At 39.7% G+C, this 11,990-nt stretch overlaps 1 protein-coding gene across 4 annotated transcripts in view; it reads left to right on the top strand.

Annotated features, from left to right (window-relative positions):
• Nucleotides 1–11,990, top strand: part of col18a1a (collagen type XVIII alpha 1 chain a) — a 105,941-nt gene that overhangs the window by 73,231 nt on the left and 20,720 nt on the right. For 3 of the 4 annotated variants that reach the window (XM_032512563.1, XM_032512562.1, XM_032512561.1), the window contains 16 exons: nucleotides 2,276–2,302; nucleotides 3,030–3,128; nucleotides 4,850–4,885; nucleotides 5,140–5,229; nucleotides 5,334–5,357; nucleotides 5,984–6,019; nucleotides 7,407–7,466; nucleotides 7,573–7,650; nucleotides 8,138–8,173; nucleotides 8,309–8,362; nucleotides 8,526–8,597; nucleotides 9,318–9,395; nucleotides 9,583–9,613; nucleotides 9,970–10,014; nucleotides 10,464–10,498; nucleotides 10,585–10,716. In XM_032512563.1, coding sequence (XP_032368454.1) covers nucleotides 2,276–2,302; nucleotides 3,030–3,128; nucleotides 4,850–4,885; nucleotides 5,140–5,229; nucleotides 5,334–5,357; nucleotides 5,984–6,019; nucleotides 7,407–7,466; nucleotides 7,573–7,650; nucleotides 8,138–8,173; nucleotides 8,309–8,362; nucleotides 8,526–8,597; nucleotides 9,318–9,395; nucleotides 9,583–9,613; nucleotides 9,970–10,014; nucleotides 10,464–10,498; nucleotides 10,585–10,716 — 933 coding nt within the window. The remainder of the gene's footprint in view (nucleotides 1–2,275; nucleotides 2,303–3,029; nucleotides 3,129–4,849; nucleotides 4,886–5,139; nucleotides 5,230–5,333; nucleotides 5,358–5,983; nucleotides 6,020–7,406; nucleotides 7,467–7,572; nucleotides 7,651–8,137; nucleotides 8,174–8,308; nucleotides 8,363–8,525; nucleotides 8,598–9,317; nucleotides 9,396–9,582; nucleotides 9,614–9,969; nucleotides 10,015–10,463; nucleotides 10,499–10,584; nucleotides 10,717–11,990) is intronic. The other variant, XM_032512564.1, reaches the window with a different exon arrangement.

Raw genomic sequence — 11,990 nt, 5'->3', positions numbered from 1 at the left:
CTCCAAGTGAGAATTTTACATGTGAAATTGAACACTACAGTAGGCTATACACTATGCCAGTGGTGTTTTCAATAAAAAAACATTTGCACAAAGCAAGTCGATCCACTTTTCATGTTGTTAAGAGCATTAACATGAGAAAAAATAATGGGACAAAAAGAAATCAAGGGATGGGCGCCCGTATAGCTCAGTTGGTAGAGCGGGTGCACTTATATACAGTGCCTTGCGAAAGTATTTGGCCCCCTTGAACTTTTCAACCTTTTGACACATAAGGGCTTCAAAACTAAAGATATAACATTTTTATTTTTGTGAAGAATCACCAACAAGTGGGACACAATTGTGAAGTGGAACAAAATCATTGGATATTTTAAACCTTTTAGCAAATAAAAAACTGAAAAGTGGTGCGTGCAAAATTATTCAGCCCCTTTACTTTTCAGTGCAGCAACTCAGTCCAGAAGTTCAGCGAGGATCTCTGAATGATCCAATGTTGTCCTAAATGACTGAGTGATAAATAGAATCCCCTGTGTTATCAGTCTCTGTATAAATGCACCTGTTCTGTGATAGTCTAGGGTTCTGTTGAAAGCGCAGAGAGCATCATGAAGACCAAGGAACACACCAGGCAGGTCCGTAATACTGTTGTGGAGAAGTTTAAAGCCGGATTTGGATACAAAAAGATTTCCCAAGCTTTAAACATCCCAAGGAGCACTGTGCAAGCAATCATTTTGAAATGGAAGGAGTATCAGACCACTGCAAATCTACCAAGACCTGGCCGTCCATGTAAACTTTCAGCTCAGACAAGGAGAAGACTGATCAGAGATGCAGCCAAGAGGCCCATGATCACTCTGGATGAACTGCAGAGAACGACAGCTGAGGTGGGAGAGTCTGTCCATAGGACAACAATCAGTCGTACACTGCACAAATCTGGCCTTCATGGAAGAGTGGCAAGAAGAAAGCCATTTCTCAAAGATATCCATAAAAAGTCTCGTCTAAAGCCACCTGGGAGACACACCAAACATGTGGAAGAAGGTGCTCTGGTCAGATGAAACCAAAATGGAACTTTTTGGCCACAATGCAAAACGATATGTTTGGCGTAAAAGCAACACAGCTCATCATCCTCAACACACCATCCCCACTGTCAAACATGGTGGTGGCAGCATCATGGTTTGGGCCTGCTTTTCTTCAGCAGGGACAGGGAAGATGGTTCAAATTGAGAAGAAGATGGATGCAGCCAAATACAGGACCATTCTGGATGAAAACCTGTTGGAGTCTGCAAAAGACCTAAAACTGGGACGGAGATTTATCTTCCAACAAGACAATGATCCCAAACATACAGCAAAATCTACAAAGGAATGGTTCACAAATAAACGTATCCAGGTGTTAGAATGGCCAAGTCAAAGTCCAGACTTGAATCCAATCGAGAATCTGTGGAAAGAACTGAAAACTGCTGTTCACAAACGCTCTCCATCCAACCTCACTGAGCTCCAGCTGTTTTGCAAGGAAGAATGGGCAAGAATTTCAGTCTCTCAATGTGCAAAACTGATAGAGACATACCCCAAGCGACTTGCAGCTGTAATCCAGCAAAAGGTGGCTCTACAAAGTATTAATGCAAGGGGGCTGAATAATTTTGCACGCACCACTTTTCAGTTTTTTATTTGCTAAAAAAGTTTAAAATATCCAATAGATTTCGTTCCACTTCACAATTGTGTCCCACTTGTTGGTGATTCTTCACAAAAAAATAAAATTTTTATATCTTTATGTTTGAAGCCTGAAATGTGTCAAAAGGTTGAAAAGTTCAAGGGGGCCAAATACTTTTGCAAGGCACTGTAGAGGTTTAGTCCCCAAAGCAGCGGACCAGGGTTCGACTCTGACCTGTGACCCTTTGCTGCATGTCATTGCCCCCATCCCCCCCCTCCCTCTTCACTTATTCAGCTGTCCTGTCATTAAACGCCTAAAATGCCCCAAAAATCTAAAAAAAAAACAAAACATATCAAGGGTCATTTAAAATAGATTAATTGAAAGTTTATTATGACATTAATGCAATCAAATATTTTACTCGTTTGACAGCCCTAGTTCATTAATTTTTGTCCTAACTGTCATTCCTTCTGTAAATGATCTAATTACAAAGTATTGTTCTATAAAAAATGTATGTCATGTATTTTGTACAGGTCTACATTTAACATGTCTGTGAATACTGAACTGGTCCAACAAGGATGTTGGAAAAAATGTGGAAGGTATACTTGAGCTTGCAAATAACTAAAGCAAATGCATTTGCTTTCAGGGTTCTCCTGGCTTGCCTGGACTTCCGGTAAGTCCTTTTTCCAAAAATCTGTCATGAACTGGTCCTCTTGTCCACGTCCCCAACTCACATGGTTTCTTTTCACTCTAAAAGCAAACTACTGGATCAAAAAATGGGTCTTGTTTTGAGTATGTTAAATTTTTGAAAATGGCCAAACAAGCATCAGGTACCGTTACCTGTGACTGAGGTGGTAGTGAGCGTTTGGCCCCTGCACGCCCTCAAGCCTCTTCATCCATCCATCCATCCATCCATCTTCATCCGCTTATCCGGGGTTGGGTCGCGGGGGCAGCAGGTCCAGTAGGGAACCCCAAACTTCCCTTTCCCGAGCCACAGAAAGGTCCTTGCACCTTTCTAAAGAGAAAGAAACAGGGTAAAAAGAAAGAATACAAGCACACAGACAGAACTGAAAATAAGGAAAAAATTAAATGAATACTGATAAAAGCAGCAGTGGCATAAAATTTAAACAAAATAACTATTTAATTGAGTAGAATGTACGTATGAAAATAAAGAGGGCAGAAAGAAAAAAACTCAAAGCAACACAGCAAACACACTTGTCTTTGTGGATTGCCTAAAGCACAACAAAGAGCAGGAAATAGCTGAAAGCTGCAGAGTTGGGGGTTGATTGGAAGTACAAGCAAACTTTTCACATTCCGGGCAGTAATGTGGTAGAAACTTTGTTTTTGTGTTTACCTGAATGTAGTTTTTTCACTGGTGTGTCTTTGTTGTTCCTCTGCAGGGTAAAGCTGGGTTGCCTGGTATCACAGGTCAGAAGGGCAGTGACGGTGCTGTAGGAAAAGATGGACGACCAGGGCTGGATGGCTTCCCCGGACCTCAGGTAAAATACATCTAGATGACATGTAAGGGACGTCACCTGTTTCAACAGCCAATGGAGAAGTCAGCTAGTTACGTCAGCAACAAACTATAGAAACAAAATGATCCAAAATCCATTTCATTTGTATTTTATAGAGAGCGAGCGGCGTTAGAACAAAGCAGTGAATCTCTACTAGAAATGCAGCTGTAGCAAGCATCTCACTAACATCATCCACATTCATATCTAGACGCAACAAATGACATATCCAGCTACAACTAAAGGCTGAAAGTTGGAAGTTAGGACGGAAGTACAAAGAGTTGTTGCTATGGAGATGGTACATTGTCTTGTGTCATTGGAGTGAACTGGCCAGTTTAAGAACGTTTGGTCTCGTTACAAATCTTTGGTCTGAACTGTGCTTTACAGACAGGGCAGACTGTGAAAATAATGAAAGAAAAATAAAGGAATTATTAATGGTTTTTAACGTTTTAACTTCAAACACAATGTAATGTAATAAATGAACAAGCCATTGGGCAAAAATATTTAGCATTCACAATTGTTAATACCTGTGGACCATTTTCCCCCGTGGGCACAATAGTAATTTCATAAAATCCATTGTATTGAGTACTTTCTGGGTGAGAAAATGATTTTGTTTTTTGAGGATGAGGATGCAGCCTGAGCCATACCAATGTTAGCAAAATGCAGTAACAGAACAAAAAAGGCCAACCCCTCACACAAACCCCTATGTCAACCAGTTTTATCAAAAAATAACTATAGTGTAATAGAGGGAAGGAAATGGACAGTTTGAGGACAAAGAATGTGCATCTCTTGCACGTCCTGCTGCTGTTTCCAGCAGTGCAGAGGAAGTGTAAATACAGTTTAGCCACAATGCTTCATGGTGAGGTTTATTTTAGTAGAGGTGCACATTACATCAGGCATCTCATCAGTGTTGGTCAATAACTGCTTTAAAATACACTATCAATGTGATGTACGTATAACAAGTTATACTCAATATAAAGTTCATTCTGGATATTAGAAATCAAAGTTAAACAAGCTCCACTTTTTCCAGAGCTTTCAATGACGTCAGGGTCTTCATCATGGAGTTTTTTTGTTGTCATGGATTTGGCTCAGTTGTTGTTGTAGTAGTAATAATTCATTACATTTATATAGCGCTTTATCATAGACACTCAAAGCGCTTTGGGGGGGGGGGGACTACTCTCTTACACCACCAATGTGTAGCACCCACCACGGCATTACGTTGCCAGACACTCACCACACGTCGTCTCGGCATTCATTCTTATGTTATGTAATGACAGCTGGGAAAACTCTATCCAGTGACAAAGACAGTGAGATGCAGTCCTAAGGCTAGTGAATGACGTTGAGTAAATGAGTTAATATTATTTCATAATCAATGTGTCTAATCTGTAGAACACAGTTCTGAATTAATAAGGGAACAACCTATTGAGACCGCGGAAGGGAGTATATTTCCTCCATTTTATATTTCATTTAGCTGCGAGGTGCTGTTCTGCTTAAGTAAACATGAATAATATGTTTTAATCATTGTAATTTATCCCCCTTAAAAAAAAAAAAAAAAAAGATTTAACATGTAATTAGATAATATACCCTGTGCTACTATTGCCTTCAATGATTAAGAGGGTGGTTCATTTTGTCTGTTGTCAGACCTTTATGGAGCAGGTACGTGGACAAACAGTCTCTTCACCTTTTTAATGTATCTTTTAATATTACAGGGACCAAAGGGTAGCAGTGGCAACAAAGGAGACCGGGTAAATATAATGTTAACACTATACATCTGTTTTTTTATTTACATTATGTTAACTACAAAGCAGTTGTGTGTAAGATGCTGATCCAATGCTGTACAGCAACACGCTGTATGTCTGTATGTTTTTCGGACCTCGTAACCTTTTTTTAATTCTTTATGTTAAATACAAACATAAGAACTAAAGCTCTGTCATGGGGATTTGATTAATTGGGACAGTTTAACATGGTTTGGCTGCATGCGTGCGTGCTGTGGTTTTAGGGTGACCCAGGTCGGGATGGAACTGGAATCCCAGGTCCACCCGGTCCACCCGGTCCACCTGGACAAATTGTCTACCAAACATCTGGCAATGTAAGTAACAAAGAGCACACACTGGTCTGAAATCCAAAAACTAAGGGCAGTTTTAATCAGTGGTGGCCTTCATCTTAACTTGTTGTCTTTGTGTGTGTCTACAGGTTGTTGGCAATGCTGGGCCTCAGGTCTGTATTCATGTTTAAACCGTGACACTGATACAGAAAAACGATACTAATACATTATCTTTCTCCTCATGTTGACACCATAGATGAGGTCTTGCCTTTTAAACTGAGATCTAAATGCATTTGGTGCAACACTTAACAAGGCCATGTACATGTCATTGAGCTTTTAAAAACATATACAGTATACAGTTGAATGTGCACTTGGAATTAGAACCGTAGAGTGGGCTTTCAACTGAGACACCCTTATTCATACCATATGGTGAAACGTGTTGATCAACTTATCCTTTTCTGTGTTAGGGTGATTTTTCACAAGACACATCAGGGCTGATAAGGGATTCCTTCAAAGATGTCAAACTTTGTAAGAACATAGGATAGTTGTAATCACTCTCATGTCCATTTCAATATAATATATTTTAGGCAGCTGTATACCTTTGATCTACACTGAGTGAAATGAGTGCTTATTTCCCAGTTTAAACGAGTCAGGGCCAGAATGAGTTGTGGGTGGATTCACTTGTACCTTTGTGCTATTTGTAAAGTTAGTAAAACCAAATGTGTACATCACAGCCAGTAAGCAAAATGCAGAATATCCGTTCAATGAAGCTATATGTGTCTTATGTTTTCCTGTGCAGGGAGGACCTGGTTTGCCTGGTCAAGCTGGATTCCCTGTAAGTCTCCTTGTGTTACTATAATTAATGTTACCTTGCCCTTATTATCACTATAAATGTGAAATGTATTTGCTTCTTGCGTTGTCTCTTTGTTTCTGTCTCCTGAGTGTTTTGAACCTGTTGTTAATCTACATTTATAATTTTTAAATTAAGATTATTAGTTATTGTAAACACCTCCCATAAAAAGACCAAAACCAACAATGTGTCAATGCGCCTCGCAGTACCTTCCCTCAGTTGGCAATCAGCCTCAAAACCATTCACTTAGTCCTACCATAGACGCAAATAAAAAAAAAAGGGTCACAATTCTAAATTCGTTATTAAAAAGGTAATTTAAAGGCCCTGAAAACCTATTTTCTTAATCAGTTTCATGCTATAAACAATGGGGTCCTACACAAATACAGAATTATCTGCCAAAGTTGTTTATTTGACATGACTAAGCTTTTTGACTAGCGGTTTTCACCAGTTTGAAGTGGGTGTTTGCTCAAAAAAAGTGACGTCACATATTTTAGTGATCCAATCGGGATTTAATGTTAGTTGTTATGCGGTTGGTCTATGTTGCCAGTCTAGTTTTTGCAGTTGATGAAATGGATTAGTTATGTTTTTGAGTGTTAAACTCTCAATAAAGAATAACTAAACATGTTTTTAACTCTCGTTGCACATTTAGTAAGACCTATTTAATGTTATAAAGAATATTCTGGTTTCCACAGCTAAAGTAAAATATCATTTTTAAAATGATGTCCTTGAACAGTAGGGCAGTGTAGTTTTTAGAGAAGGTTACTCAAACAGATGTATATTGATTTTGATTAAGTTTGGAGCTCTGTGGCACAGAGGAATAAGTATCAGGCCATCAGGCTTCTACACTAACAGTGCATACTGGTAGGATCAATTCCTTGTTGGTTTTTGTCTTTTCACTTAATTATAGGTTCAAAAATTCTGTGTGCTGAATTTTTGCTATGGGTGGTGAACCTTTTGTTCACAGGGATAAGCTGAAAGCAAACTGCTATAAGGACAGAAGAAGAGACTTCTTTACACTCTTTTATTTCAAATTCCAAGAATGCCTCCAGATAATTTAACAGTAATTTGCATTCACAAAAGTAACTGAGCACCAAATGCTGCTCTGAACTACATTGGCAAGCATATGCCATGTTGGCACCACATCTACTCAAAGAAGCATCCCATCCACTTATTTCTACAGTCAATATCTAAACAGTGGTCCACTCAGCAATTTACAAGCAGAGTGGACCACTGTTTAGATATTGACTGTAGAAATAAGTGGATGGGCTGCTTCTTTGAGGAGACTAATTGAACATCTTGAGTCGATGGGGGGAACAGATACCTTCCCGCTGCCAGATGACTGTTGAGAAATCGTATCATCTTCATCCTGCAGGGTCCTATTGGACCAAAGGGTGACCGAGGAGACGCCGGCCTCCCGGGCTACGGAGTGAAGGTAAGGTCTTGCTTATTTGTTTGGTCAGCTATTCATTTAGCCACTCATCATTAGGACACGGCCGTAATGAAGTCTGTATTGTCTGGTTTCTGCTCGCTGTGCTCAGGGTGAGAAAGGTGAACCAGGCTTAATAATTGGACCGGATGGAAATCTTCTCCACCTGGAAGGGCTGACGGGTCTGAAGGTGAGTCTCACTGCATTTGACTCTGTGTATTTACTGCATGTCTCGTTTTATCTCTCTCGCTCTTGCATAATAAAGCAAACGTGCAATTTCATTCTTTTAATGTCTTTTAATTTCTATTGCATTAGTATTTTTACTTCTGTGTGTTGGAACAGTTATTGTCTTCATTATTTTTCTAACGATTTGTATGATTTTATATTATATTTGAACCGGTTTGTTTTCTTTATCTTGGTTTGCATTAGTCTATAAATCCATTTAGCTTTTATTATTCCTTTTTTGTCTGTATTTTAGTCACTCTCAGCACTTTGAATTGCATTTTGTTATGTTTGAAAGGGGCTATATAAATAAAGGTTGATTTGAAATACAAACACATACATGCACGTCTCCTTTATAGCATACGGTGTGTTGCTACTCTTCATGTGTAAATGTGTTGCCTGCGATACGGCGGCGTTTGTGTTGTTGAAACTAATGTCCTTATCGCTGTCCGCAGGGAGACAGAGGATCTCCAGGACCTGTTGGCCTCACTGTAAGTGTTTGAGAATTTCTAACGAAGATATCTACACTAATGTACCAACACTGTTGTAGACTAAAAATGTTTTTTTTTCTCCACTTGATTCTCCAGTCAGCTGATTGTCTTTTATTTCATGATTTATTGTGGTAGGGACCATATGGGCCTCCTGGATTAAAGGGTGAAATTGGAATGCCCGGAAGACCTGTAAGTACCCCTTGCTTGGTTTCTTATAGCACATTGCTAAAATTTCATATACCAAGTACCACATATTCTTTTGCTGACCTATTGTATATTGCTGTGGTTACATTTTAATCCCATTGTATCTTTTCCAAGTGCATGGAAATAATCAATGACTTTCTATCCTTAGGGTCGCCCCGGTGTAAATGGGTACAAGGGTGAGAAAGGGGAGGCAGGAGTTGGATCTGGCTACAGCTACCCAGTAAGTTTCCATATTTGTATTTATTATTACCAATGTCTTAGACAGAAGGCAGATTTTAATACAGTTTGACAATCCCCAAGTCATGCCAGAGTGTAACAAAGGCACAACCTTGCATTGAGCATCAACGGCTTATTGGCTAGCTTGTACAGACCCTCATTATCGGTGTTATTATTCACATATTTTTTAGCTTTTGCTACGTCAGAACTTGTATTGCTGACATTCACCTCACATGGCTGAGCAGCTGTCTTCTCAGATATTCCAATGCCTTTTTTTTTTTGGTCTCCGGACAGCATGGAACACGGCTAATACGAGCCGACATGAAAGAACAATTACCACTTGCCCCAATCTGAGCCATTTTTCTCTCGTAGATGGTTGGACGGCCAATGCGACCTGTTGGATTTCCTGCTAGCAAACCTCGACGACTTCTACTCGGTTTACTGGCACATTACATTGATGGCGTAGCCTTCCAGTTGATGGCAACGTGCCTAGTTCACGTTTCTTTTTTGAGACACTTCAGAAGTTGGCTAAAAAAAAGCTTGACAGTTGAATGCATTTTGTTTTAAGTCAAACAAACTGACGTTAACATTAATGCTAGCAATCAATGCATCACAATATGTCCAAAATACTGTCATGTCAGTAATCGTACCACTACCTAATGGGAATCCTTCAGTATCTAAACACCAAATGGCAAGGAAGAGTGAATAACTTTTTTTCCATCAGGGTCCAGTCCCTGGCCCACCAGGACCACCGGGACCACCCGGACCCCCCGGGCCAGCCGTTCCTTTCGATCGCTTCAACGTGAGTACACAAGATCTTGGACCTTTATGCATACCAGTTGATCTTATTGGTTGTGGTGTCTGGCAGCTAAACCATATCATATTTGAAGCAGTAACTGCATAACTTGGCATGAACCAAGACAAATCCTGTTCTCCGTTGTTACTGGTGCTGTGTTTCTTCATTGAGCATTGTTTCTTTCTGTTCATAGCGCTATGATGACATTTCAAGGAACTACCCAGGTATGACCTCCATCACACACTGTTTGTTGTTTTAGCACCAACACATACAACTGTGAGACAGAAAATGGAAGTTAAGTTGAAGTGCCAGCCAAGGAAGGGAGATTTATGAAGGGTTTAAAGTGTCTGCAGAGATAAACAGTTTTATCTTAACTTGAGTTTGATCCAGCTGCCTCAGCCTGAAGGGGATTTACACTCTATTGTCAAGAGATTAGTCTGTCAAGTCTGACACAAAAAATGAATTGATAAACCAGACATCATTATCTATGACACAGGGCGCTAACAGTTTTGCCATGTCGAATACACCTGTGCGATATTGTGTTTAACTTGCTGATGTTAAAAATTATATTTTGTTGTAGCAACTAAAGGAGAAAAAGGAGAGCAGGGTGCCCGAGGACTTCCAGGTAAATCCCTGTTTGTGTGAATTATACATACTGCAATATCATTGCAAACATATCCACCAGAGCATGTGAGCGTAGTGGAGCGGTGAAAATTCCCACTCCTCCCACACAGGCTAATTAGTTTCCCCCGCTCAATATATCTCCAAAAAAGAAGAAAACCTAGCATTGTGTTGATCAGATAAATGCCACTCTTCATGCCTTTGAGCCCCGCCAGCAAAAAGTCCCCTGGATGACAGGGAGGGAGGGAGGGACGGGCACCATTCATCTGCACAAGACGGGCTCGGGCAGGCTTTGAATGGTGTTAGCGGTACCGGTGTAAAATCGGAGCGGGGGGCTCCATCAATTTAAAAAACACGGAACTGCGCTCTGTCCATAACATACCTGCACTGCAGGACTGCATTAAAGTAAATTATGAGTACTTGATCACTAAAACACCTTTTGTTTTTTCCCAGGAACAGCCTCTAATTTTGATATTTACACATTCAAGGTAAACAGGCTTATTGTTACACCACCAGTCAGTTTCATTAGTGTGATGGATTCCTGTACTTCATAATGTTAAACTGTTTCCAACAGAATGAACTGAAGGGGGAGCGTGGAGAATCAGGTGTGAAGGGAGAAAAGGGAGAGCCCGGTGGTGGATATTATGACCCACGTTTTGGAGGAGTGCAAGGCTCACCAGGGCCTCCTGGCAAACAAGGCCTACAGGTGAGTAAAATGTCTGTTGTATACGGTATATATTTACCTGTAGGGCCTAATTACGGCCCAGATCCTAAGTTATTGGAAGACTTGTGGTTTGACCTGTATATTAGGGGTGTAAATCACATGTTTTATTACAATATATTGATTCTTAGGACGACAACACAATATTTACTGATATCACAGTCTGCCACAATATAATGCAGATTACATTCAATTCAAGGGCCTGCGACCGATACAACATTTGAGCCAATTCAACACAATCCCTTACATTTATTTCAACTCACAAAAAGCAATTAAAATAAAATTGGACAATATCATTACTAAGCTTTAAAAGAAATTACCTTTTTTAATGGAAAGAATAACTATGGAGTGAGAATTTTATAATAAAGGCTCATCTGAAAGACGACGATATATACAGTGGCTTGCACACATTTAAGAACCCATGTTCCCAAGTTGACTAAAAAAAAGGAATAAAAAACATCTTTTGGAAATTGATCTTAAGCCTTAATTAAAAAAAGAAAGGAAAAACCCAACCTTTTAGGGACACCAATTTTCTTTGTGAATGAATAATGTAATGTAAATAAATAATTGTTCTTCCATAAAATACAGGGGGCATAAGTAAGTACACCCCTATATCACATTTTTATTATTAAAGGCCAGTTATTTCATGGATCTAGGATACTATGCATCCTGATAAAGTTCCCTTGGCCTTTGGAATTTAAACAACCCCCCCATCATCACATACCCTTCACCATACATAGAGATTGGCATGGTGTTATTTCAGTTAGCCAGCTGATTTGATTTGCATTGAGGAAAGTTCCCCATCTCAAGGTTAGATTTTTCCCAATTCTTTTAATGAAGGCATTAAAATCATTTCCTAAAGATGTTTTTTATATTCCTCTTTGTAGTCAACTTTGGCATGGGTGTGTAAACTTCCGCAAGCCACTATACACAGTGGGGCTTGAAAGTTTGGGCACCCCAGGTAAAAATTTGTATTAATGTGCATAAAGACGCCAAGAAAAGATGGAAAAAATCTCCAAAAAGCATCAAATGACAGATTAGATATTCGTATAATATTTTGGAATGAATAAACCAGATTGATGTTATGGAGCGGCCAGCCCTATCCCTGGACCTCAATCCCATAGAAAACTTGTGGGGTGACATCATAAATACAGTTTCTGAGGCAGAACCCAGTAATGCAGAGGACTTGTGGAATGTAGTTCCATGGTCCTGGGCTGGAATACCTGGTCACAGGTGACTCCATGCAACACAGATATGAA

Source organism: Etheostoma spectabile, chromosome 4, assembly GCF_008692095.1.
Source record: "Etheostoma spectabile isolate EspeVRDwgs_2016 chromosome 4, UIUC_Espe_1.0, whole genome shotgun sequence".
In the NCBI taxonomy this organism is placed as follows: domain Eukaryota; kingdom Metazoa; phylum Chordata; class Actinopteri; order Perciformes; family Percidae; genus Etheostoma; species Etheostoma spectabile.
Note: the sequence above shows the minus strand (reverse complement) of the source record. Positions and strands in the feature narration are given on the sequence as shown.